Below are 26,809 nucleotides of genomic sequence, written 5' to 3'. Positions count from 1 at the left end.
GTGGGGCTGGACTCCCCCCCACCCCTCGCCTCTCACTCAGCCCTGCTCCTGACGGTGGAGCCATAGCGCCCTGTAATTATGGCAATTGTAATCTCTTTTACTAACAGGTAGATTAATAGCGAGGCAGGTTCACAAAGAGCCCCAGAAAGGAGCTGCTCAGGCGCCGAGCAGGCAGGGCAGGGCCTGACACTTTGTGGCAAGTGCACACGCTTGCCTCCGTGGACGCTCGCTCCAGGCCAAAGGGGTGGACGCTCGCTCCAGGCCAAAGGGGCTCAGGGCCTGGAGTCCTCCGGCTGTGCCCCTGGGTGACCTGGGTGCCACTCACTGGGTGGCGGGGGTGGGAGGGGCAGGTAACCGCACTCTCCTTGGGCTTCTGCGTCCTCACGGGAGCAATCACAGGGCGAACCTGGTGACCCTCCAAGTTGCCTCTTACGTCCCCAGGGTGTGATTCGCGCTGACATTTACGCACACCCTCCAACCCACACTCACACACAGACGCCCACCTTCTGACACTCAGACACACAAGCACCGCACAGGCACTCACAGGGTAACACTTGCCGAACCCTCGCGGAGGAAAAGAATGGACCAAGTTTCATAAACACGCGTGCCACCCACGGTGGCGTGGCCACGGGCCCTGGAGGCAGGGATGCCACACCACAGCTGCTGCGGCGAGGAGGGAAGAAAGGCCTCCCTGTCCGCGGCTCCCTCCGCCCTGCACCTCACAGGCCTCCCGCTGGGCCGCAGGGGTCACAAGGAGGCTCCGACCTTGCCGTGCCTGGGGACGGTCCAGTTCCGGGCGAGACGGCGCACCGAGAAGGGCAGGGGACGAGAGTCGCCAGGGGTCTGAGACCCTGCAGCCTCAACGGGCCAGAGAGGGAGAGAGTGACACAAGGCCCAGGTTCAAGGCGAACAAACACCCGCGCGTGCACACGCAGAGGGAGGGGCACGGGGCAGGTGCCTGTGGGGACGGAGCCTGAGGAGAGCAGCTCACGCACGCGTGCCTAGACACCTGGGGGAGGAGACAGTCCTGGCTCCGGGGTAGGGCACGGGGGCTGTGTGGCCCTGGGGGATGCCATCTCTGGGGCATAGGATGCATGTCCGTGTGTGTGTGTGTGTATGTGTGTGTGTGTGTGTGTTAGTGAAGACAGCGTCCACGGCCCAGAGTGAGGGATTCGCCCTCCCTTAGCCTCCCCTCCGGCACAGGAGGAATGCACCTCCCAGGCAGGCCCAGGGTGCTGGTGGCAGACGGCCGGGCTGGCCTCGGGGATCAGCAGCAGCTGCTTCCTCGGGAGCTCTCGAGGCGCTTGCCGGTGGCCACCGTGGGCCCGCGCCTCCGCCGTGGCGCTGGGGGGCTGCTGCCTTTCAGATGCTGTGTCCAGCACCTGCTCACTGCCAGGCGGTCCCGGGGCTCCCCTGCCAGCTCCCGGCCCGAGGGAACGGACACTGCCATGCCAGGGCCCCGAGGACCTCTCCCCGGCCAGCAGTGCTAGCCCAGAGGTGTCCAGGGGTGATGTCCAAGATTAGCTCTTACAGCGGATGACAGCGCCATGTCTCCTGGGGACACGTGAGCTGACGCAACAGACAGACGTCTATGACAGGGACGGGAGGGTGGGCTCATACAAAGTGCATCCTGGGGGCACCCGGACACGGTAGAGGACACGACTCTTGATCTTGGGGTCGTGAGTTCGAGCCCCACACTATGGGGTGGATTGTATCAACTAAAAAAAAAAAAAGACATCCTCATGTAACATATACAGGATGGGCGCGTAATGTGTGTAAATGATGGTGGTGTCTTTCTGGGGCTCTGGGTGGCATGAACAGAGTCCTCATGTGTCGTCTGTGGGAACCAAACTGCCAGACAGCAATGTAACAATCCACATGAAGAAGAGTCTGTACCCCTTGCTGGTAATTCAACTGCTAGGAAGTCTTGTCTGAAGTTCATACACGGAGCTGCAAAGTTTGCTGCACCAGAATGTCCACCCCAGCAGGATGTACCCCGTAAAGGCTTCCACCGATGAGGGATTACATCAACTCTGGCCCGCTCAAGTCTCACGCAGCAGTTTAAAAAGCATGTGTGTATTTTTTTAAGTTATCTGTACACCCCACGCGGGGCTTGAACCCACGACCCCAACATCAAAAGTCACATGCTCTTCTGACTGAGCCAACCAGGGGCCCCTGTATTTTTTTTTTTAAACAAGCACCAATAATAGGGCACCTGGGTGGCTCAGTCAGTTAAGCATCTGGTTCTTTTTTTTTTTTTTAATTATGTTTTTATTATTTAAAAAAATTTTTTTTAACATTTATTTATTTTTGAGACAGAGAGAGACAGAGCATGAACGGGGGAGGGGCAGAGAGAGAGGGAGACACAGAATCGGAAGCAGGCTCCAGGCTCTGAGCCATCAGCCCAGAGCCCGACGCGGGGCTCGAACTCACGGACCGCGAGATCGTGACCTGAGCTGAAGTGGGACGCTTAACCGACTGCGCCACCCAGGCGCCCCTGTTTTTATTTATTTTTGAGGGGGGGGGCAGGCAGAGCATGAGCAGGGGAGGGGCAGAGAGAGAGAGGGAGACAAAATCTGAAGCAGGCTCCAGGCTCCAAGCTGTGAGCACAGAGCCTGATGCAGGGCCCGAACTCATGAACCGTGAGATCATGACCTGAGCCGAAGTCGGACGCTTAACTGACTGAGCCACCCAAGCACCCCAGCATCCAACTCTTGATCTTGGCTCAGGTCATGATTTCACAGTTCATGAGTTCGAGCCCCACATCGGGCTCTGCACTGACAGCGCAGAGCCTGCTTAGAATTCTCTCCCTTTCTCTGCCCCTCCCCTGCACACACCCGCTCTCTCTCTCTCTCTCTCAAAATAAATAATTTTTAAAAACCCAAGCACCTCTTACATTAATAATAAAAGGTAATTTCTCATTTCCAAAATGAAAAGAGGATAGAATTCATTAGAAATGTTGAAAATGAGGGGAAATGCAGCTAAGATGCTAAACCACCAAAAATTCGTTTTTGAAAAATTGTGATACGGCCGAATGCACAGAGGTGTTAAAATTTTAAAAGTAGCACCCAAAAGTGTTAGTATCGTAAACTCGAGAATTTTTTAAAAATAAAACATGTGCACAAATAGGTACAAAAAATACAACAAAAGCTTAATAGTGGCTATTTAAGTGGCAGAATGGTGATAATTTTAATTTTTTTAATCGTTTTGATTTTATTTTTTGAGAGACAGAGACAGACAGAGTGCTAGTTGGGGAGGGGCAGAGAGGGAGGGAGACACAAAATCGGAAGCAGGCTCCAGGCTCTGAGCCGTCAGCCCAGAGCCCGACGCGGGGCTCGGACCCACGAACCGCGAGATCATGACCTGAGCCGAAGGCGGACGCTTGACCGACCGAGCCACCCAGGCGCCCCAGAATGTTGATAATTGTTGACCCCTCTAGACTTTGTGCTTATGTGGTGTTTTTACGATGAATGTGCACGAGTCTTAGAATCGGGAAAATATCTTTTTTTTAAACCAGCGGATGGATGAGAGACTGTATGTAGGTGACCGCCCCCCATATCGTAGAAGAACGTAACGAGGCAATGGGAAACCACAGCACTGCGGGTCTGTCGGTGTTCACATGAAACTTTCATGCTCATGTGGACACTAGGCCAAACGACACAGAGCAAGGAGGAACGTGACACCCCCAAACCACTGCCACACCGCAGCACGCCATACTCCCACCTGCCCCACCCCCGAGACCGGGAAGGGGGCCACTCCTCTAACTAGACAAGGGGGACTCTGGAGGGGAAAGGGGCCTCTTAGAATGTATCGGAAAGGCGCGTGGGGCCTGAGGAAAGAGGCTCAGGGAAAGGAGGAAGCAGCTGGCTGGAGAGTCTCCAGGCGGAGAGGGAAGAGCTGGGAATTACCTCGAAAACGAATGGGACCCACTCTGAGGTCTGAGGCCAGCAAAGGGGCAGCAGCGGCGGAAGAGACGTTGGGATTGGCCCAGAAAGGTGACTGTGCGTGTGCCACTGTGCGAGAGACTGTTCACATTCCTTTAATAATTTATTGTTAAGAACCAAATCCAGCCACCAGAGCCGGGAGCACAGGTACCAGCTGGGGGACGGCGGTCATCTTCGGCCGGGGAGGCCAAGGCCAGAGGGGTCTTCCCGAAGACAGGGCTGGAACAGCAGCCACGAGTCTGCCTCCACACAGGGGCCTGGAGGCCAGGGCTTCTGAAGCAAGAGGAGGGGGGGGCGAGGGGGAGAGCAAAAGGCAAACACTTCGGATGCCTGAGCTCCACGCCAGCGGGAGCGGATGCTCTGGGCCCGCAGCCTCCCAGCCTACGCTGCAGGGCATCTACGAGGTTAGCAGGGGGGGAGAGGATCTGACACGGGAGGAGATCCTGTCACGGGTGAGCTCGGCAGCCCCGCAGGCTGCCTCTGCAGAGGCCACGGGCTCAGGGGACCATGTGCTTGCCGCAAGGCCAGGAGGGGGGGGGGTCGCCCCTTCTGGTCCCGCAGGGCCAGCCAGAGAGACCGAAGGAAGGCCAGAGAGCGCGGGCCGGCCGAACCAGGGCCGGTGGCCCACCCAGAGGGGCCCCTCTAACAAAGGGCCAGGGGAAGGAGGGGGCCAGGAAGAGAGCTGCTCTTTCCCTATCTTCTTGATATGTCAATGGCCATAAAGCAAAAAAATACATACATTTTTTGAGAAACCGAACCCCTTTCAACCCACTAACCCACAGCTTCTCACTTGCCTGCCGCTGTCCTTCCAGAAGCTTCTACCACTCCTCATCTGTCAGAATTCTCCCCTCGTGATGGCTGCTTAGCACACCGGCCACTCTCCCCTGCCTTCAGTCCCTTCCTTCATCAGCCCCTTCTCTGATTTGAATGCCATTCGGTGCCTTTGTGTCATCTCAAGGATAGGCAGTCGGCTACTTCCCATCTGAAGGTAATTCAATATTCAAAATGGGTTTGGGGATTGTACAAAGCTACACACTGGGCAAGAGACCGATGCAAAGGCAGATACAACACAGTCCTAGTTCCAGGATTCTAGCCTAGCGAGAAAAACCTACAAAATGAGCGCAAAGTGTCCCAGGGGAGCAAAATTACCCGGCCACCCGCCGAGCCCGGGTCAAACTTGCATTCAAATGGGGCCTCGCCCAGCTGACTGTTCACTTCTGCCGCAGACTCTCCAGAGGTGCCTGTGTCCTAATGAGACACATCAAGGCAGGACTTGCCACCATGGGATCGCCCAGCCTCTCCCAGAGAGGGTGTGCCAAGGAGGCCAACACATGCCTCTGCCCACAGTCCGCAAACCAGTGAGTGGGGCTCTGGCACACCAGGGGCATCCCTGCAGCCAGAGCGCTTTGTCGGAGAGGAACACAATTCAAGAGACCTTGCCAAGCCAGGCTGGCATCTGAGTAATTATATTAATGAATCTCTGAGTTACAAAATCTAATATTAAATGGTGGCTTCAGAATCATCATCCTCAGTTACTGACCCACGTGGCCGAATACTCCTGGGCAGCAGCACGGCTTGAACAGACCGGGTGTGTGTGCGCGTGCGTGCGTGTGTGTGTGTGTGTGTGTGTGTGTGTGTGAGAGAGAGAGAGAGAGACAGAGACAGAGACAGAGAGACAGAGAGACTGCATGTGTTGTTTAATTTAAAAGAAATGTTTGTATTTGAAACTGTGCCCAGAGATCTGTGTGCCGGGCCCGCTTCATAAACCACAATACCATAAATAAGTGAGAGAAATCTGGCCCATCCTCGGGGCAGGGGCCTCTCATTTGGCCATATTCTCGGGCTGGCAATACCCTGAAGATTACTCCTCCGTGGAGCAGCGGCCTTTGTGCTTGGAGCCAGCACTGCTCCCCACAGAGTTCCCCGTGGCGCAGCAGGCAGGGCCTTGCTTACAGACTTGTGGGCCCTGCCTCCCCAGCCCGTGCTCATTAGCTATCTCGATCCCAAGTCCAAACTCAAAAGTTGAGCTCAACACACATAAGGGGCAGCCTGCAGCCCAGCTGATCCTCCGGCTCTGGCCAGCTACCCGGTGCAGACGAGACCACGGAACCACCATATTGGCCATCGTCTGTGGGCCCCCTCCCGGCAGAAACAATGACCTAATTGGCCACACTATGCATGTGATCAGGGCCAGAGGGCGCCAGGCAGGCCACAGCCGGGCAGTAAAGGAAACAGGCACGAAACACAGGTGAGAGAGAAAGTGCTATATACTCTCGTGATTACATCTCACGCATGAAGGCAAAATGGTATCTGCCACCAATGACATCAGGTAAACCAGATTTCTGTGAACCCCACATGCCAGAATAGGATTCAGAGCTTCCTCATCTGTCCCATTTGCAAAGTGTTCCGTTTGAGTGGCAGAGTCCTGCCCTCGTTGCCGGGTCTGGGAGTGGGCTTTTGTGGAAACAAGCTCTTGCCCTGGGACTGGTACACTCAGGGGACCCCTAGGGCCGGCAGCCACGGTGGCCTGCTCAGGTCTACACGGGAAGAGCTTGCCTGAAAGGCGAGGGAAGCAGGCAGGTTTTGCCTCTCGGGAACTCTTTGGTAGGCAACCAGGGATGGCTATTTAATGGCTTTTCCATTTTTATTATTTTTTAGTAACAAGCAAAAGATCCACACCAGTGCCATGCTGCCTAGCAGGCCTCATGCTCAGCACGGTCTTAGCTGCAAAAGCCTCTGAGCTTTGAGAGGGGGAAGGACCCTCTCAGAAGCCCCAGGATTCCCTAGAAAAAAGTCTCCGGGCCCCAGAACCCTGCACATAACCAATCAAAGCACAAAAAAATAGAGCTGCAAGAAATGCAGAGAGGAGGCGGGGTAAGTAAGGGGCTCTCTGCTAGGCAAGGGAGGTCTTGAGGAGACCCAGAAGCTCTGCTTACCACACCCCCCGCAACACAGGCCTTCTCCGTCTCACCACTAGTGACATTTGGAGCCAGACGATTCCTTGTTGAGGGACTATCGACTACCCTGTGCCCTGGCCTCAACTCACTAGATGCCAACATCATCCTCCCCTGGCTGTGACAATCCAAAGTGTCCACGGACATTGCGAAAGGATCCCTGGAGGGCAAACTCACCCCTGGTTGAAAACCATTGTTCTAGGATGACCAGCCGTCCTGGTTTGCAAGGGACAAAAGGATTTCCTGGGACAAGGGACCTTTAGTGCTGAAATCAGAAAACTACCGGTCATACTGTGACAAGTTGGTCACTCATCCTTCCCTCCTCCCAGCTAACCTCAATCCCACCACCTGCCAGCAAACGGATCTCTTCCTCTACCCTCAGGAAGTCGAAGAGTAGCTCTTCGCCACCCAGTACGAAACTACTACGTCTCAGACACATAAATAGATTGCATCCCACCCCCTAGCTTCTTCTGGAACCAAACACTTTCCGTGTCTCCTCTTTCTTCCCGGGCGCCATCTCCCAGTGCCATGACTTCCACAAGGCTCGCTGAGATGCGCTCCAAATTGTTCACATATTTCTTATATTACTAAGGCCAAAATTGGCCTAAAACCTCTGGTAGGGGAAGCGGTCCCGCCCCATGGAGGATATGACTGGGGTGCAGAGCCCTGGTTTGCCCCTGTTCAACTCCCCTTCAGCGAGTGGCCCCAGAGCCACGAAGAGGTCACCTGGGAGAGGGAAGGATGGAGAGACGGTGTGGCTCCCCCGGCTCTCTCTCGCTAACAGGCAGCAGAGTCAGCACAACCAGCCACACAAGGAGGCGCCCTGAAACCCTCTGAAGGAGAGACGAAAGAAAATGGAGTTTCCTGCCCTGGCGTTTCCTATACCTGTGGGGAGGCAGCCCTCTGCCCAGGGGATCCCACCCTGGTCAGCCCCAGGCAAAACACCCCCACCCAGCTTCCTATCCATTTGCCTCCTCCCTTTAAAGGCCTCTCTTTGCTTGGTCCCCCAGGGAGCGTTCTTATTACTATGGAAACAATGATGTCATGTGGCCGGGTGGGGCTGAAAGTCCCTCCCACCACCTCCTAACTAGGTACCAAGTCTGCCTACGTCACCACTCAGAAATTTATAGCCCACTGCTGGGTATTTATAAGGTGGCTCTGGTGTGACCACAGATTCAGTGCAGGGCTGGCAGCTATTTATAGCCAGAGAATATACACTTATTACACACACACACACACACACACACACACACACACACACCCCGTATTCTGGGCCACGTGTTATATAACTGCCATTATGCAATAACACCCATTATATAATAATTATGCGCTAATGGGGATATAATAAGGACACACTCCTCAAAGGCAGCACTCAGTCAGCCTCCTGCAGGCCACCTCCGGGGATCTCCTGATCTCTCTGCACACTCTGCCCAGTCCAGAAGAGTCACCAGGTGTCACCCTACTCCCGGCTGTCATCTGCAGCTTCCCCTAGACCGGCTGACCCAGCCGCAAAGCTCTCTCCAGATTCCTTCCAGTCTTGTCCCTGCCCCTGGCCTGGAGAGGACACTCTCCTCTCTGCCATATCTTTAAGCCCAACACAAAGAATTATGATGGGATATATCCTGGAAGGCTGAAGGACATTTCACCCCCTTTCCTTTAAGAAAGGAAAAAGGCAGCAGCCACCACCAACCCTGGAAGGAGACTGGAGGGTCTAGAAAAGCCTCTAGGATGCCAGGCTACTTGAAGAGTCTACCCCACACAGAGGATCACTCTGGCCCTCTAGGAAGGAGCTGGGAAGCTGGCTCCAGAGAGGAGAGGCCGGGGCCAAGCGGGGCACAGCCAAGCAGGCCACTTCTCATCCGCCCCTCCTTCCCTCAGTGCCCCTGCCACACCCCAACCCCCATGGTGGCTGAGCCTTTGGCGGGGGGGGGGGGGGGTGCTCAGCAGGGGCTGGGCCTCAGGCCCTGATTTCCACCATCGGTGTTATACTGCCAGCAGAAATGCCCACAGCAGGATCCTGGCTGCTCAGATACCAACGTACATCCTGCTGGTCATCATGCTCCCGGAAGGATAAGCAGAAACTGTCACCTGGCGGGGGAGGGGTCAAAGAGGACAGATACCGGCTCTGCACCTGGGGTGATGGGGGACACATTGCTGGAACGGGCAGGGAATGGGAAAAGTTAAGACCACAGTGGCACTCCCTGGACCCGGTTCAATTAGCCCAAACATACCATCTGCTCTTAAAATAGATATCTCCATATTTAAAAGTTATTTGATACAGGAATTAATGAAAAGAAATGAGAAGAACTTACACAGACCTGAGAAGTGAGTTTCTCTCTGGCTCAGGAGGGTTATTTGGGGAGCTTGTCTGTCTCTCTCATTTCTCTATTGTTTGAATTTTTTAGAAAGAGCGTGTTTTACTACTGTAATAAAAAAAAATCAAATACATCATTTAAAAAGAGTAGTGCTGAGGCTCAGGCGACACTTCTGGTCTCTGCATCCCACGCCGCAGAAACAAATGTCTGCTGCTCTCTGGGGTCTGCGATGGGCCTGACGGAGCCGCTGGCTCGCCACATAGGCCTGGGTCAGCTGGAGAGCAGACCCCCTCTTCTAGTCCCCAGATCAGTGGCCTCAGCACATGGAGAGACCAGGATGTGAGATATGACGAGGGATATTCGGTAGGAGACTCTCAGATGGGCTCACGATTCCCAGGAGGGAGAGGAGCCCCCAGATGGCTTCAGCCCAGGGTCCTGCTGCCCAGAAAGGGAAAATGGCATAGGACATACAGGGGACCAGCCAGGGCTCAGAGGTTCTGTTGCCATGCGACTGAGGGGAGAGGCAAGAGGTGAAGGCGGGCCCCGTTCTGCCTGAATCCCTCTGTTTCTTCTACGCCAGAGGCTCTCAGCTGGGGCAATCCTCTCCCCATGGAAATGTCCTGAGGTATCTCAGTTGTCACACCCGGGGTGGAGCGTCGCAACTGACATCCAGCAGGTCGAGGCCAGAGATGTTGTTAACCACCCCGCAACGCACAGGACGGTCTCCACAACACAGAATGATCTGGCCCCAGGGCCGAGAGAGCTGTGGTTGGAAAACTCTGCTCTACAGGAGCTGTTATCAGTGGTTAAGAGGTTATGTCCCTATCTTACCAGCCACGGAAGCAGGAAAATCTCTAGCATGGGCTAGCCTCTCCTATAACCCAACCCCTCCACGTGCTGGGAGAGTTTTTATGTACGCAGATCCAAAGTTTTCAAACTTTAAGAAAGGGGTAAGCGTGAGAGTTTATGTGAAGGAGCATAAAAGACAGGAGCATAAAAGAAGATTACTGCAAAACTTCCAGCCATCATCTGGTTAATTGGGACAACTGCATTCATTTTTCTTATTTCAGACTTCAGTTCCAAGCAGACTCCCAGGAAAAGGGCGTGACACAGCAAGGATCAGGGATCCCAAGATCCAGCCGAGCGGCCTGGCCCCAGGCCTGGACTTCCTGCCCACTCTACCTGCCCTTCCCCACACTCCAGGGAGAGGTGCCAAGAAGCCGGGCTGGCCACAGCAGGGTGGAGGCATCCAGTGGGCCCAACCCGTATCATGCTGCCTCTTGGGTCAGAGGCAGGGGGCCAGCTGGTGGGGAGGCCAGTGTCAAGGACAGGCCAGGTGCCCGATCACTGTCTCCACCCCACGTGCTCAGCAGCTGGGGGAGCCCTTGAGCTGAGCCACAGGCTAGGCTCCAGCCTCACCGTCTCAGCTCCTAGAGAGCAACGGAGACCATGGGGACCCGCACAGCTTTCTCCTCTGAGACTCTGCCAAGGCCAGCAATCCCCGTGAAGTTCAAGGAGCAGCAAGGCCCACAGGTGGCAGCTGAGGTGCTCCGTGACCCGGATCTTGGGGTCCTTCTGCTGGAAACTCATCGTGCGACCTCAGTGCTGTGACATCTCTGTACTTGGGTTCCCTTCTCTGTACAGTGGGGATAATAATACCTGCCCTGCCTATATCACTCCACCATTGTGGGAAAGGGGATCGGCTTCGGGCGGCTGAAAAGGCTCAGCCAGCTGACGAAAACGAGCTAATTCCTCACTGTCCTTTCAAGATGGGGTTCAAACAGGTTATCTTCCAGGAAGACTCCCAGGCCCCCGGGTCTGATTCACTGATCCCCCACTGCACCGATCCCCCGCTGTGTGTCACCTGAGCACAAACACACACACACGCAGCCAGGAGCACAGATTCAAACTCGGAATCGGTGTGAGAATTTGGGTGGTTAACACACAGACAGGACTCGGCACGATGCCTTAGCCACACGGGGCCTTTGGTGGAAAAAATGGAATTAAAGAAGGGGATGGAGAGCAGGGGTGTGCCCCCCCTCCCGCATCGACGGGGAACAAGAAGTTGTCGGGAGCCTGAACAAATGGGTACCCCTTCAGTTAGCAACCCCAAAATATTTTTGTACTCCCCAGAGGTCCAGAAAATCAGTTATGAGATAGCCATCCGGACAGAGGCAAAAACACAGGCACCCGGGGGGCGGGGGGGCGAGGCAGAGTCCAGCCAGACCTCCCTGCCGCAGCCCCTCCGCCTGCTGGGACCCTCGTCTAACGCCAGCCACCCCTCGGCTCAAACATGCTTAAAATGGCGACGGCGGCCTGTGGGGCCGGCGTTTGTCGTGCTGTTTTCCACGGTGCCCTTGGTGCCAAGAAAAACCTATCATCAGAAATGCCATCAGCTATATTTATCTATCTCTCAGCCCCCCAGCCTCCTCCTCCCGTCTGCCAACCAGGCCCTGCGGAGCCCCCTCACCCAGTGGGCACGCTTCCCTGTTGCTGACGCCCGTGACCACCTGCCCAACACTCACTCTCGGCGCTCCCTTCTGAGCCGCGGCAGTCGGGCCTCCACACAGGCATGACAACCCATGGGCTGCCCCTCTTCTTACTGTATGTGGGGACGCACCCACGTGTGCTTGAAGTAGGCACCCCGACAGGCATCGGTCTGGGTGCCTCTGGTCCCAGACTGCTGGTGAGGGAGGCCCTCCGGCTCCTTTCGGCCTCAGCCCCCTGTCCTCAAAGTCCTCCGCGAGCCATGGGCCTTGTGCCCTGGGAGGGGCACCCGCGCTGCAGCGGTCTCACAAACCATCACGGAGAGAGGCAAGAGGTAAGGGGAGGGCCGGTGGGGGGAGGTGAGAGAGGGGCTTGTCCCAGGCCTCGCCCCACAGGACACCAGGCTGCTGGGTAGACCGGTCACCCCTCTACTTCACGCCCTGACAGACAGTGGGGAGACCAGTCTGTATGTAAAGGATTTCCAAGGAGTCCGCATGCTAGAAGGGCCCCCGCTCCCTTCCCATCCAACCGAGAGGGAAACGGCAGAATCTGGGACGATAAAGGGAAAACGGCAAAGTCAAGGTTCAGGACCACTCCAATCCCACAGCTGTGACAAAGGCCTCTACAGGGGACGTGGCTACCAGGGGAATGTACTTCGGTCCCCGGCACGTCGGACCTTTCCCTACCCAAGCAGTAGGTTCTAACCTGCCCCTTCCAACCCTCTGGCCTAGCACAGGCCCGAGGTGAACCAACGACTACATCCTGAGCCCCCACGCTTCCCCCTCTTGCTTGGTGGGGGCAGCCCCCACTTCCTGCGTCAGCCCAGAAGACCGCCCATCGCCTGGAGCCCCCAACTCAGAAAGGAGTTCCAGGGACCCGACCCCTCTGAGAATGAAGCAACCCAAATAAAAATTTTAAAACCCAGAAGCTCTTTCTCTCCAGCCCCCTCCCCCTCCACTGGCAAATGAAAACAAACAAGAAATCAAAGAGGCCTTTTGTGCGAGCACCGCGCTGACACGGCTGGGGCCTTTGAAAGGACTTCTGAATCGGACACTGAAGGATAAGATAACTGAAGCGTGGCAGCTCCTGAGACAGGGGTGGGGGGTGGGACTGATGGGGCAAAGAGAAAAAGGGGTGGGGAGGGAGCCACCCTCTCCCTTGGGCAGAAAAGGGGATGCTCAGCTGTGTCCTCTCCACACAGCTGCTGCAGACACCAGAACAGAGGGGGACCATGGCACGGCCCTCTGGCCAACCCTTCCTTGGCACCCCAGGTCTCTGCAGCACTAGAAAGCGGCAGAGATGGGTCCTGCCTCCCTCTTCACGGCCCCTGGTGAAGCCCCAACGGGTCTTCCCTCCCTCCCCGCACGGATCACTGCACACTCAACACCCACGGGACCGCATCTTCTAGAAGTCACTACGAGGCCCTCACCCAAACCCTGCCAGCCGAATGCGGGAGTCTCTCATTCTTAGAACGGCCTCGCTCACAGTAGGTTCACCGAGCGCGTGTTTCGTGAATAAAGGAAATTCGACCACCCTCCAGCAATGCCAAGAAGTAAACTGAATCCTCAGGAAGTCCTTCCGCGTGTCTGGACCCCGGCCCTCCTGCTGCAGAGCGGCCCCGTTTCCTCTGGGTGGGTGGTGGAGCACAGCTGGTCCCCACGCTCAGGGCGTCCAGGTCCCCTCTGGCTTGTTCACAGCCCACAGCGCTGGTTCAAGCTCAGACGAGGGCGATTCTTTCTTTCCCTTGAGCTATCGCTTCCAACTCAGCCAGCAGAGTGAGCACTCCACCGAGAACCCCTGTGCGTCGCAACCAGCGTGGACCCGACTGGTTGAGCAGACAGGCTATGGACAAAGGTGACACGAGCAGATGGTCAGGGGAGTCCTAGAAGGAGACCAAGCCAAAGGACTGTCCCAGGCCTGTAGGCAACAGCTCGCCTGACTGGGCATTTCTCATCTCTCCTCTTTGGGGTCACATCCCCTTCTTGAGGCTAGCCTGAGCCCCGTCACCCTTCCACCCCACCAAGCAAGGCATCCCATGTCACATTAACAGAGCACAGGCGGCCCGGGCCGGCTTCACGGGTATGCAACCTGGACAGTCACACGCACCCCGTGCTTGGTCTTAACGCTCTCACTGTCGTCCCATCGCAATCCCTAATCATTCTGAACTAGGAGCCCCGCACTTTTCGGTTTGCACTGGGCCCCACACATTACGTAGCCGGAAGGCCCTGCAAATCCCGCAGCGACCACGGGACCTGATCGCGCCTGGAGTTTCTGTGTTCCATACCAAATGCTCCAGTTTAAGAGGGCCTCCAGGAAGTGGTGACCAAAATGGCAAGGGCTCGAGGAGCTGCATCCACTGCGGGAGGCGTGAGGGACTGGCAACGTTTGGCCTGGAGAAAGGACAGCTTCCTGGGGAGAAGGGTGGAAAGGAACCATGAGAGCAGGCTTCAGCATCCGAGAGGCTGCCGTGTCACAGAAAACTCAGCGCTCACCTGAGTTGTCCCCTGACGGAAATGAGACTGACAGGTACAGGCGACAGGGAGGCAGCCTTGGGCTCATGAGATCCTAACAACAGCAAGGACAGCCAGCAGCGGTGATCCGCCACCTGCCTGCTATGTGCTGGTATCTTTACAGGCTAGCTGCAACCCTCTAACCCTTCTCTGGGTTGGACGAACGGAAGAATTTTACAGTGGCCAAAGCTGACCTTTGAACAACAGTGACACCTCCTCCAGGATGTTCTAAAGGGGACCTTGCGTTGGGTTAAAAGATGATCCGCGCCTCTCGCGAGTCTTACGAGTCTGATTCCTGGGCCCTGCAGTCTACGCCAGCCCTGGTACCAGATGGTGCTGCCTCAACGACGCAGACCAGTGGCATTTCTGGGCCTTGAAAAAAGAGGCAGTGGGTGAGGTGGCCCAGAGGCCGCGCTAGGGGCCAGTCCCCCAGGAAGGCGGCTGGCGCTCCTGTGGTCTCTCCCATGCACTGCCACCAGAGCCACCAGATGGGCCGAGGATCCAGCAAAGGCTTAGGGGCATCGCTGGCATCATCTGTATCTTGGCAGGGCTAACATGGCCTGTACCGCCATGGAAGGGCCCAGAGGAAGAGTCCTCCCTCGGACCTGAAAACCAGCACTCACTGCAAAGCCCCGAGCTCTGAAGCAGAGAGCAAAACCAGAGAACTCTTACACCTGAGAAGGGTGACTGTGCACTTGAAAAAGTTCACTTAGACCAATCCTTAGGTGCGAATCCATTTCCTGTGACAGGTAAGGTCCGGCCGTCCCAGGACCCGGAGGCGAGGAGGGAGGCAGAATCTCCTTTCAGAGTGTTGCACAAACAACCCAGGGGAGCACAGTCTGCAGAGCCCAGATGGAGAAACCCTACAGGACAAATGACCCACTTCCTTCAACAGCAACAACCCAAGAACTGCCAGAAAAGAAACCAAGGTGGAGGAGGACCGCCTAGAGATTGTGAGTCTGAAAGACATATCGACCCGTCGCAATGCGTGCACCTGATTTTCTTCCTTCCTTCCTTTCTTTTTTTTTAAGTAAGCTCTACGCCCAGCATGGGGCTTGAACTCACGACCTGGAGATCAAGAGCCCCATGCTCCACCAACGGAGCCAGCAAGGCGCCCCTGTGTGCACCTGATTCTGATTTTGATTCTGATCCTGACCCAGACAAACAAAACTGGGAGATAATTAGGGAAATGTGAACGCTGACTAGCCTGACCATGCTGAAGAAACGGTTGATTATTTTTAGGTATAGTGATAGTGTGGTTGCGTTCTTCAAGACTCCTCATCTTTAGAGACATGCACAGATATATTTACAGATGAAAAGCTACAATGCCTGGGTTTTCTTCTAAACAACCCAGCGTGGGTGGGCAGTGGGGGGTATGGATGAGTGAGTGGAGCCTGACCGTAAGTCAGTCAGCAACTACCAGCACTGGTGATGGGGGCTCCTTCTACATGTGAATTTCTCCATCGTGAACAAGCCGAGATAAAGAAAAGAATCACCACCCGAGTATCTGGACTTCACGGGCTTCCACTGGGGCCTGTCAGAGGAATCTGACAGGGAGAAGCTGACATTTCCATTCGGTGAAGCTTTTTATTACTTTCAGACTCTTTTTTAACTTTCAAGTAATCTCTACACTCGTTGTGGGCTCAAATTCACAACCCCAAGATCAAGAGTCACATGCTCTACAGGCTGAGTCAGACGGGCGCCCCAGATTTTTCCATTTTCTAGGACCGAAGCCTAGGTTAGGGCAGGTCCAAAGATACCAGATCACCTTCAGAGCCCTGCAGAAGCAGCTTTGGAGATAGCCCAGCAGCACTTCTGGACCAGCTCAGCCATCCTTCCTCACACACAAGCAGAGGCCTCCTAGACCCACGCTCCCCTGTATCTCCAACCACCTGCCTTCGGGCAACCTCTTTGGATGGAAGGACATCACCGGGAATGCACCACTACTCCCCATGGCCGGGTTCTCTGACCCCACTCTGCCTCAACCTCCCTCCCGAATGGGACAAATGCATGTCAAGATTTCTTCCCAGCAGGAAGGCCACGCTCAAGAGGCCGTAACACACCCTGGGCGGTCTTTTGGACCCCATGCTCTGGGAGCGGAGCTCCCGACATCACACACACACGCACACACGTCCTTTATTTCCTCCCCAGCCATGCCACCTCTCGAAGCTTCAAGTGGGGCAAAACAAAAGCACACGAGGGCCACGGATGATGATGGCACTTGGAGGTAAGGCAACGCCCCCATGCTTACCACCGTGTCAAGTTCACTTGTCACCAAACCCGGCACCGCCAGCTCGGCCCAGACTGCGTCCTTCAACCCAGTCTTAGGGGAAGAAACGTACTTTAAGAATCCAAAGCAACTCTCATCTGAGACCTTGCCACCCTAGCCCCTACTCCTGGTTTATACTAGGAGGAAGGAGCAAGGGGCACCCTGCTGAGCATGTCCAGGGGTGGGGTGGGGGGGGGCATGGGCAGGAGAAGGCTGTGCTGTCAGATCCATGCTGTTTGGGGGCTCGGCCAGAAGAAGACATTTTCTAGCCAACTGGGGTGGCTTGGGGAGAAGGCTGTGGCTGCACCTCCCTATCTTGAGACCACCTACCCAAGGCCCATGCTGCACGGATTCACCCCTACTCCTTCAGTAAGGCACATGTGAATGAAAGCAATTCCAGCCAGAAATCCTACCTTCGTCGAAACTATCTGGAGTCCGGGGAGCTAGAGTATAGACGAATTCTTTTGAAATATCCCCAGTTCTCCACTCAGCTTTTATCAAGGAACTGGACCTCAGCCGGGACAGAAATGGCCGCGGCGGCATTCGATGGGGGCATGAATTCACTCATATTCCTGGGCAAATGATCTCATTATAGCTGGGGGGCGGGAGGGGATGCCTCCTTTCTCACGACAGACACCTGCCTGGTTAGTCCAGGAGCCAGGAGGCTGGCCAGAAACGGTCTCCTTCTTCACACACACTTCATCCTACCTTAGCCTCATGCTGGCAGCCGTCAAGAATTTGGCCTAAAATCGGGGCGCCTGGGTGGCTCAGTCGGTTAAGCGGCCGACTTCGGCTCAGGTCATGCTCTCGCAGTCCGTGGGTTCGAGCCCCGCGTCGGGCTCTGGGCTGACAGCTCAGAGCCTGGAGCCTGTTTCAGATTCTGTGTCTCCCTCTTTCTCTGACCCTCCCCTGTTCATGCTCTCTCTCTCTCTGTCTCAAAAATAAATAAATGTTTAAAAAAATTAAAAAAAAAAAAAAAGAATTTGGCCTAAAATAAAAGAGTCCAGGGAAACAGCTCAGCTACAGGGATCTAGCTAGAGAGCAGGGTAGGAGGAAGCCAGAGAGAGGTGAGTATTGATTTCCATCTCAGCGGCCCTAGTTCTAAAATCAGAAGGTACAGAATGCCCTTGCAGAGGATCTATCTGACAGACACAAACTCAAGGCTCCAAGCCTCCCCCAAGCTCCCTTTAGCACTACCAGGCACACACCCTCCCCACTCCGACTTGCTGTAGAGACAGAGAATGAATGAGAGGATAACTTTAAATTTTGTTTCTTCAGTCTCATTTCCAGAAAGAAAAAGGGCGAACAGAGGAGAGGACTGGCAGTTGGTCATTCTTCATGAGGGGTCACGATAGTCACACCGGGACAAGTGCAAGCCTAGAAAGATCCACGGAGGGAGGAATGGCTGTGGGGGCGGTGGGAGGGGGATGTCCACTGCCTCCAACAAACTATCAAAGCCACCTCTTAGAATGAGAGAGAGTGCGAGTAAGGAGAGAGGCCTCAAATACCACCTTTTCATCCCCAGAGTTCGCCAACATAGAAACCCTCAGTGCTAATCCTAGTGGAAGTTACTTCCCCGACGCAATGCTAAAAGTTCCCCAAAATTTCATTTCTGGATTAAGTCATACGACTCCTCCCAACTTCCCAAACAGGCAAGGGAGTGACCACAGCAGAAAAGTGAGTTGCTTTTCTTTTTTATGAATGAACAGGAAGGAAGACACACACACACACACACACACACACACACACACAAACACACACACACACTTGCGGGAAAGAACACTCACTAGAGTTGAAGTTAAGCCACATTCTGTTACATTTGCATAAAGACAGAAAGAAGGGAAACAAGGGAGAAAAAAATACCGGAATAGTGGAAAGGGAAAACACACACACACACACACACACACACACACACACACACACAGAAAAAGGTTTGGTAGCCCTCTCATTACAAGTTGGTTGGGCATAATGTAAACACACTTCTGCCTTGCTTAATCACAGAGTGCCGCCCGTTTAGGTTTCAAAGGCGGCAGTAAATTGGGCGTAGCTGAGTGGAGGCTAAAAATTAACCAGCCATCTCTGTTTCAATTTGTAAGAAAACAAAAGCGGAAAGAAATTATAAAAAGGGAAAGGGTGGGGGGAAGGAACGGAGGAAGAGAACTGAACCACCCCGACCCAAAATGCTGGGCAAAACTGGAAAAGCAAAGCGGAGAAGTGGAACTGCTTGGAACACAAAAGGAAAAGGGAAATTTACAGAGTTTTTGGATTGTTTGTTCCTTTCAGACCACTGCTGCAACTACGCCACTCCCCGACATGCCTGTGCTGGGGACTGCCTCTCCGCTTCCCAGCAGAGGGGTGGGGGCCATGGGCATCCATCCTGGGGTCTCCCCACTTCAGCCGGCACACCTCCGAGGGGAGAGCGGAAGGAATCTCATGCGCCTTTTCCCTCTCTGTGAAGTCAAATGACTTTCCTACTCTCCGACAGTCAAATCCCAACAATCCCAGCCCAACCGGCTCCGGCTCCGGACTGGGCATCTGGGCCCCAGAATCTGCCCACCTCTGCCTTCTCTCCTCTTTTCTATTCATTCTGGCTCATAACCCGGGCTTTTACACGCCCCTCTCTCCACCGAACCGCTGCCCACCCGGCTTGTGCCAAATCCCGCTTTTCCCCAGGACTTGCGGGGAAGCCGCAGGCAAGCCAGCACCTGGCTCCCGGTGCCTCTTCTGACTCATTTTAAATCTGAGCAACGAGTGATTTTTGTCTGTGTGCAGTAGTGTTCATCGCCAACTCTCACCCTGGTGGATAATTCTGGGCAGCCTGGCCCCAGTCCTGAGACCTGCAGCGCCTTTAGGGTAAGATGAGTCCTCCAAAGACGGAGACGGCCGACAACCCCCCCCCCCCCCCCACAGGGAACGTGGCAAGGGAGCAAAAGAGGGAGCATAGAGAGCGTGGAGGGAAACGGAAGAAGGGAACAGGAACATCAGACACGCTGCAGCCCTGGGCAGGACAGGCGCACTCGTGAGGCCTACTGCCTGCATCCCTCGGAAAGAAGAGGAACCGTACACAAAACAAATGCCAGCGAGTAAAATAAAATGGGGGGGGGGGAGGGGGGTTGGAAGTGACCTACCTGGAGTGTGGACAAAGTAAGCCAGATAAAGATCCAGTTCTTTGATTGTGACTCCAATGTGATGTGGCTGGACGCAGAGGCCGGGGTTCGAGCACTGGGGCGACTTGTAGAGCCGCTCCCCATCAGTACTTTCCAGGGGGATCCCCTTAAACAAAATCACCATGACCAGGTCCAGCCGCCACACCTTGTCGGCCTGGCGCAGGCAGTCAATCCGCCGGATCTTGCCCTTCTGGTCGGGGTTGGAGAGCACGCAGCAGGGGGGCTTCTTGCCCGTGATGGTCAGCACAAAGTCCTCTCGGAACTCGGGCCGGATGTCTTTGCGCAGCTTGGCCAGCAGCCGGGATGCCCACTTCTGCTTGATCTCGGGCTTCTCGCCCAGCAGCTCGTCCTTCACCGCCCGCTCCTCGTCCTTCGACATCCGCTTCTCGTGCTTCTTGAAGTACTTACGCTTCCGCGCCTGCAGGTTGAACCAGGTGTAGGAGAAGGCGCGGACGTGAGGCAGCAGCGCCTCGATGAACGGGTGGAACTCATCCTGCAGGCGGCAAGCCGGGAGCATGCGGGGCGAGGGAGGACGGGAGGAGGGGAAGACGGGGTGAGGGGGAAAGAGAAAAGGAGAAAAGAAGCGTTAGAAGGGGGGCACAAGAAAAAAATCGCCGCCTCCTCCTCCTCCTCCTCCCCCCCTCCCACGACAATTTTCTCTCGTGATTGTTCTACGAAAGTGTGGTCTGGAGCCACCGCCAGCCGAGCCAGCCGCTCGCTCCCATCTCAGCCTCAGCAGCCAGACAGAGGCACCCAGAGCCTGAGCACACACCTATTCTCTCTCTCTCTCTCTCTCCCTCACTCACTCACACACACGCGCGCACAGACAACGTTGCCGTCCACACACACACGCTGCTGGTATCCCCGCCAGGCTCTGTCGCGCCCATGACATCTCCATGGTCTATCGCAGCCGCAAACTCCCGTCAGCTCGCCCCGGTGGCGCGGCGTCCGGGTCTGCACGGACTCCCGTGGACGCACAGACGAGGCGCGCGGGGGCCGCCTCGTGTCCCGACACCGGTCGATTTTTGGCCACCCCCAAAAAGAGAGAACATGACATCCAGGAGCCAGCGAGGAACCGGATTTGGCTGTCCCCTCCCCACGCTGTTTTCATTCCCTTTTCTCCTGCTCCAATTGGAACATCCACCCCAGCATTTTTTTTTTTTAATCAGATCTAAATCCTAAATATGTGATTTCAGCTTTGTTACCGACACCGATACTAATGTTAATCACGGTAATAAGGAACAAAACACTTCTTGTTAGCACAAATAAGGTGGTTGCCTCGGCCACATTAGGGTTAAAAGCCTCGTGGGGCGTCCTGCAGCCCCTTCCCCACTGACCCCTTCACCCTCTTTCCCACTCAGGTGACAGAGGGCTGGGCTCTCGCTTTTTGGTTTTTTTTTTTTTTTTTTTGGTTTTTTTTTTTTTTGCTTGTTTGCTTGTTTGAAGTTTAAATAATAATTGATTTCTGTTTACAAAAATAAAACTGGAAAAAATTAAATAATTACCATTGATCTGAAGCACCCGGCAAAGCCCAACGCCCGATTCTGAGCTTCTGGACTCAACAGAGTTGTGAGTTGGGGGCGGGTGGGGGGAGGGGGGAGGGGGAGGAGCAGGGGAGGAAGGTAAATGTTTTAAAGGGGGTTATTATTGGTGTTCTGGGGAATAGGGGCCGGGCTTGGGTGGATTCTCAAACCCTTCCCCCTCCTCCCCCCTCCACGCTCCATTGCACAGAAGGGGGAAATTAATATTTTTTTTGAAAAGGAGCAAAAAGAAAGAAAGGTCAGGGATAGCAAGCAGAGAGAGGGAGCGAGCCGGTTGCCACACACGCCAGGTAAACAAAAGCCAACAAAAAAAAATGTTCAATTTCGCCTCCTGTGCATCCTCTTTCAGTTTAAGAAAAAAGAGAGAGAAGGAAAATATGCAAAATTTCAAAATCAAAACCTACCTCCCAATCACCACCCCCAACACACAGCACACCCTACCCCACCCCCCACCCCCCTCCACCCCCCCCCAACCCGTGCAAAACAAAACAAAAACAAAAACCAGGAGGGGGAAGGCGGCAGCTGAAGAAAAAGGCTTTCGGCTTTGGCAGCGGCACAGGGATGTAAACTTCTGCCGCCTCCCTCCGCCTCTGAGCCTGATCACAGGCAAAGGGGGAGCTCGCAGATTCCCGGGGAAGAGGACGAGTTCGGACCGGCTGCAGACCGTCGCTGGCAGACGCGTGCAAAAGAGAGAGAGGGAGTAAGGGAGGGAGGGAGGAAAGAAGAGAAAGAGGGAGAGAGCGAGGGAGGACGTGGATGGGATGGTGCTGTGTGTGTAAGTGTGTGCGAGTGTGGTGTGTGTGTGTGTGTGTGTGTGTGTGTGTGTGTGCGCGTGTGTGCTGGTTGGATTTTGGATATATATATATATTTTTTTTTTTTTTTGCTTTTCTCTCTCAAACTCCCTCTCTCTCCCTTTCATGCTCAATCCCCATCCATTTGCCTGTGCCAAAGCCAGTAAAAAGGGGGGGAAGGAAGAGAGAGAGAGAGAGAGAGAGGGAGAGAGAGAGGGAGAGAGAAGGATCCACCTATTTGGCAATGAGACATCCTCGAGCAGCCAATGGCTGTGTCCAAGGGGAGGAGGGAACCAGGCGAGCCGGGAGGGTGGGGAGAGCCCCCGGCAGTTGGAGACCAAAAACAATTTGCCCAATCGACAAGTTCACGTCTAATGAACAAGCAAAGTCCAGCAGTTATGAATTTTTCATTCCAGGCTCCCACTCGGGTCCATTTGGCAGCAGCCAGCCAGCAAATTCGGAGTGGGGGGGTAGGGCTGGGGGGACTAGGATTGAGGAAGACACGGGTTTTTTTTTTTCTTTTTTTAAGCCAGAAAAAGAAATAAATAAAGGCCTGGCTCGGGCGGGCGCCCCAGAAGGCCTTGGGGAGAGCAGCTGCGCCTTCTCTGTGTTTTGGTTTCAGTCTCTTTCTCTCAGGCCCTCACACTCTCTTTCTGGTTCTATTTCTTTTTTTATTTATGGAGCGCACAGGGGCGAGTGGAAGTTTTCCTCCCTGGCCAGACCCGCGAGCCTGCGGTGCTATGAATAGAAAGAGAAGAAGAAAGAGAGCTCGGAAAGTGTCCATGCCAGCCGCACTTCCAGGGCAGGGACCTGGCGCCCAGGGTGCGGCCACCCCTTCCTCCCCGGGGCCTGGCTGCCGCCACCGGCAGGAGCACTCCCAGACGAGGTGCACCCCCACCCCCAGGCCCCCAGCGAGCTCGACCGCCTCCCTCAGCCCACACCCAGCCACGCACGCTCCATTAGCGGTGACGAGGGATGCCAACGCAATGCAGCTCGGCTCGGGGAAACTGCAACAGTTTATTAAAATAGCCTCCTGTCACAGCACTCCGCTGACAAGCACTACATGCAGCCACAAACACAACAGCCAATCCCAGGGAGAAGTGACAAAGGCAGGAAGATGGACACTGCTTCCGAACAGTCACTGAGTCTTACGATGATGCCTCCCCCCAACCCCCAGGAGCTTCATTCTTTGCCGTCTCTAGCCCTGCCCCGTCCTTCCCTCCGTCCGTCCACTTGATCCGTGTTTGGGGTTTCTTGGCTGGAGCAGGGACGGCACTCCCCTAGCCCCCAGTTCAGTTCAGGCTAAGGGGCCGAACCCTACAGAGCAAGGTGCAGGAGCATACAGAAAGAAACCGATGTGAGAGGGGAAAAGCTAAGAAAGGAAACAACAGAGAGGAAAGGGCTCTAGCAGGAAAAGCAGGGCAACTTGGGGGAAACCAAATCACAGAGAAGAGCCCTCCCCGCCCCTCCCGCCCCCCCTCCCGCCCTTCCAAGCCAGGCAGGACCAGGCAGGAAGGTGGGCATGAGAGAGGGAGGCCAGGAGAGCCATCTCCACAGGGCTGTCTCTACGAGGGGCTACTGAGCGGCCTGCCGTAGGCCTTGGAGAAGCTGTAAGGAGGAAACAGTTATGAGAGGACGAGCAGAGGAGTTCACAAACAGACATGGAGACACTGATCCCGCTCAGAACTGTCCCTACAGCTCCCCTCTCCCCAGGCGAGGCTCAGCCCTCAGCTGGCAGCAGAAAAAAGGTCACTGCTCACTCGTGCCCCTTTCTTCCCCATCCGAAACCCTGTGCTCAATGGCCTTTATGCTGGCAGAAAGGTTCCCGGAAGAGCGCCTGGGGTGTGCCAAAACAAAACATGCAGCCCTGGGCTGGCGCTGAACCCTGACAATGAGAAAGGTGCTGGCCAGCACCTGGGACCCCAGTCCAGGTCCCCGAACGGCCTGAAGTGAGCCCACGGCTGACCCCAAGAGAAACAGAGGTGAACAAGCAGGAGGCAGGTGTCGTTGCGGACAGGCCTCTTAGCGTAGGGTTCAATAATTAACATCATGTTAATAACCAGCTTCAGTCCAATTAGCCAAAGATGTTAACTGAGTGACATAAGATACCAAACGCTGCCTTTCCACCTGGAGAGAAGCAATCTTTCTAAAGTCAAGATGGGATGGTAAAAATTACAAGCGAATTTATATTTGGCATACGGGTCTTTTCCTGGTATTTTGATTTATACTGAATACTGGACACCGCACAGAATATGATCAACATGAGCCTCCTGGAGAATTCTGGCATATTCCGTCTCACAGACCACAGGGTTGAGTGGAAGAGATGTGCCGAACACGGCTTGATTCCGAAGCCGAATCCGCTGGTACAGCTGGGTGGGTGATGGGGAGATGGCAGGTGGAAGGATCCACGTGGAAGTTAAGGAAATAGGACAAGACCCATGATTCACTCCTGGATGGATGGAGGGGTCAAAGGTCGATGGCGTGGCAGAGAGACTGGACATAGAAGAGGCCCAGGAGGGCCAGTGGAGCGTCTCAGTAGAGCCTCAGGGATCCACACAGGGCCCACTGCGCCCCCTCAATGATCCCTTAACAGGAGAAGCAACAGGCCCTTCCCAGGGGAGTAACACGGAAGGAGAACAATCGCCAATTGTCCTTCTCCTGCCAGTTGCTGTAACCTTGAAGGTGGGCAGAGTGGATCCCCAGGGTGTGCTCTCCCCTCACCCTGTTCCCACGGGGCCGCTGTCTGCGGTGTGAGGGAGAGTTTACCGGAAGAGCGGCCAGGGGCCAGGGTATTCCTAACTCTTGGAGAGGGAGGGGAGAAGGTCTCTCTCTCTCTCTCTCTCTCTCTCTCTCTCTCTCTCTCTCTCCTGTGGGCACACACAGAGAAGAATCACTCGGGTTCCATTAGAAACACTCGGTGTGCCCCTACCCCTGCAGCCTCCTCCTCCTGCCTGCCACTGGTGGTGGCTCCAGGCCCTGGCCACGCCCCTCAGGAGCCCCAGACAAAAGGGGACTGTCCCCCTTTTGTTACGAGAGTGGAGGCTCGGTTGGAAGATTACCTGTCCCAGACTCAGCCTCCTTCCCTTCTCCCCTCCCGCCGGGGCTGAGAGCTTCAGAGACCGTGCACCCTGCACACAGACAAGAGCCAAGACAAAAAACCCTCAGACAATTCAAGGCTTCTCAGGGCTGAGTCACCCACAAGTACAAGGGTTAAGGGGATGGAGGGAGCAAGGGGACGGGCAGGCCTCGGAGCCACAGAGGGGAGGGGGGAAGAGAATGACAGAAAAAAATAGGGAGGGGGAGAGGAAGCCAGCGGTGCTGGGAAGAGAAGTGAGCAAAAAAAGAAAACTAAAGACAAGAGGGAGGAATGAATAAAGGAAAAGCAGGCAATTTGGGGGGAAAGGTATTTTCTTCACGTAAAAGAAAAATTGAGAAGCCAGAGATAAGACTTTTAAAAAGCAACATAAGGAATTTTTCTGCCTTTGCAAGAGGAGGGCCTCTCTTATTCTGGTCAAGTATATAGAATTTGATTTTTTTTTAAAGCAACAGTTTTCACTGGAACATTTCTGAAATACCCAAGCCAGTTTCAGCCATCACTAGGAAAAATGTGCCTCCAAAAGAAAAAGACTGATTAGACCACAGAAAAAGAGGAAAAGAAAGAGAGACAGAGAGAGAGAGAGAGAGAGAGAAGAAAGCCAAACCTGGAGAGAGAAAGCCAAGCTGGGCCCAAAACTGCAAAGAGAGAAAGAAAGACAAAGATGGACGGAGAGAGGACAGGGCAGAAAAGAAAAAGGAAGAAAGAAAAAAAAAAAAAAAAGAAAAGAAAAAACAGGACCAGGGACAAAAGACAAGGGCTCTGGGTCAGGGGCAAAAAAGAAAATCCAGCTAAGGAAAATGACCGCTTCCATCGTAAGAAAGTAAAGCGTGTGCTTTTCCAGAACGCCACCGAATAAATGAAGCCTTGTGTATTATTTAAGGGAAAATAGGAAAATTCATATAGAACTTCACTCAGTCTTCAGAAGTCTTCAAGGAAACAAAATAATTTTCCTAGCCCAAGACAGGTTTCAAAAGCGGCCTATACCTGCCAATAATGAAACACTGAGAAGGGTAAGAAGTTATACCTTTAAGGGCAGGGCTGCTGTTTGAACGTTTCTTTATCGTTAAAAATAATCCCATTTGTCCACATCCTGCTTGCTTTAAGACCCAAATTTATTCTCTCAGACCCTGGACACATGCTAACTATGTGTGTGTGTATATATATACATATATATATACACACACACACACACACACACACACACACACACACACATACTCACTCCATGCTAATTTCGATAACTATACACAGTGAGCGCAAATAACTGACAAAACCCAAGGCCTACATAGGAATAACCAGATATTTCAGTATCCATTTTACTACTACATTATCTGCAGCCTGGGTGAAAAAGGAAGCAGGAAATTTTAAAAAGCCACGAATAGAGCCCTGATTAATCTGCCCAATTCCTGGGATTTTCTAATGCATCCTTGGGCCGAAGCCAAAGAGGCCAACTTCGTATCCCCAACATCTCCCAGCCTGCCCCACAGAAGGAGGGACCCAAGAAGGTGCAGGAGAAGGCAGTGTCCGGACTCCGGGGCAGAGATGGAAAAAAAACAAAAAAACAAAAAAACAAAAAAAAACCAAAACTGTAGGAAGCAGAGGGAAGGGGCCAGGCTGCTTATCCTGGAGGTAGGTGGGGCCTCCCCTCTCCGGGGGGTGGGGGAAGGCAGGAAGGGGCTCTGCAGCCAGAGTAAAATCATCCAAGAATCTGGAAATGCCAAGCATGGAAACCAG

At 54.4% G+C, this 26,809-nt stretch overlaps 1 protein-coding gene across 11 annotated transcripts in view; it reads right to left on the bottom strand.

Annotated features, from left to right (window-relative positions):
* NFIX (nuclear factor I X) overlaps positions 1–26,809 on the bottom strand; it is a 99,717-nt gene that overhangs the window by 51,258 nt on the left and 21,650 nt on the right. For 3 of the 11 annotated variants that reach the window (XM_045492147.1, XM_045492153.1, XM_045492150.1), the window contains exon 2: positions 19,608–20,139. In XM_045492147.1, coding sequence (XP_045348103.1) covers positions 19,608–20,139 — 532 coding nt within the window. Of the gene's footprint in view, positions 1–19,607; positions 20,140–20,493; positions 20,634–21,151; positions 21,975–26,809 lie in introns of those variants that run through there. The other 8 variants (XM_045492148.1, XM_045492151.1, XM_045492155.1 and 5 more) reach the window with 8 other exon arrangements.

Source organism: Leopardus geoffroyi, chromosome A2 (assembly GCF_018350155.1).
Source record: "Leopardus geoffroyi isolate Oge1 chromosome A2, O.geoffroyi_Oge1_pat1.0, whole genome shotgun sequence".
Taxonomy (NCBI): Eukaryota; Metazoa; Chordata; class Mammalia; order Carnivora; family Felidae; genus Leopardus; species Leopardus geoffroyi.
Note: the sequence above shows the minus strand (reverse complement) of the source record. Positions and strands in the feature narration are given on the sequence as shown.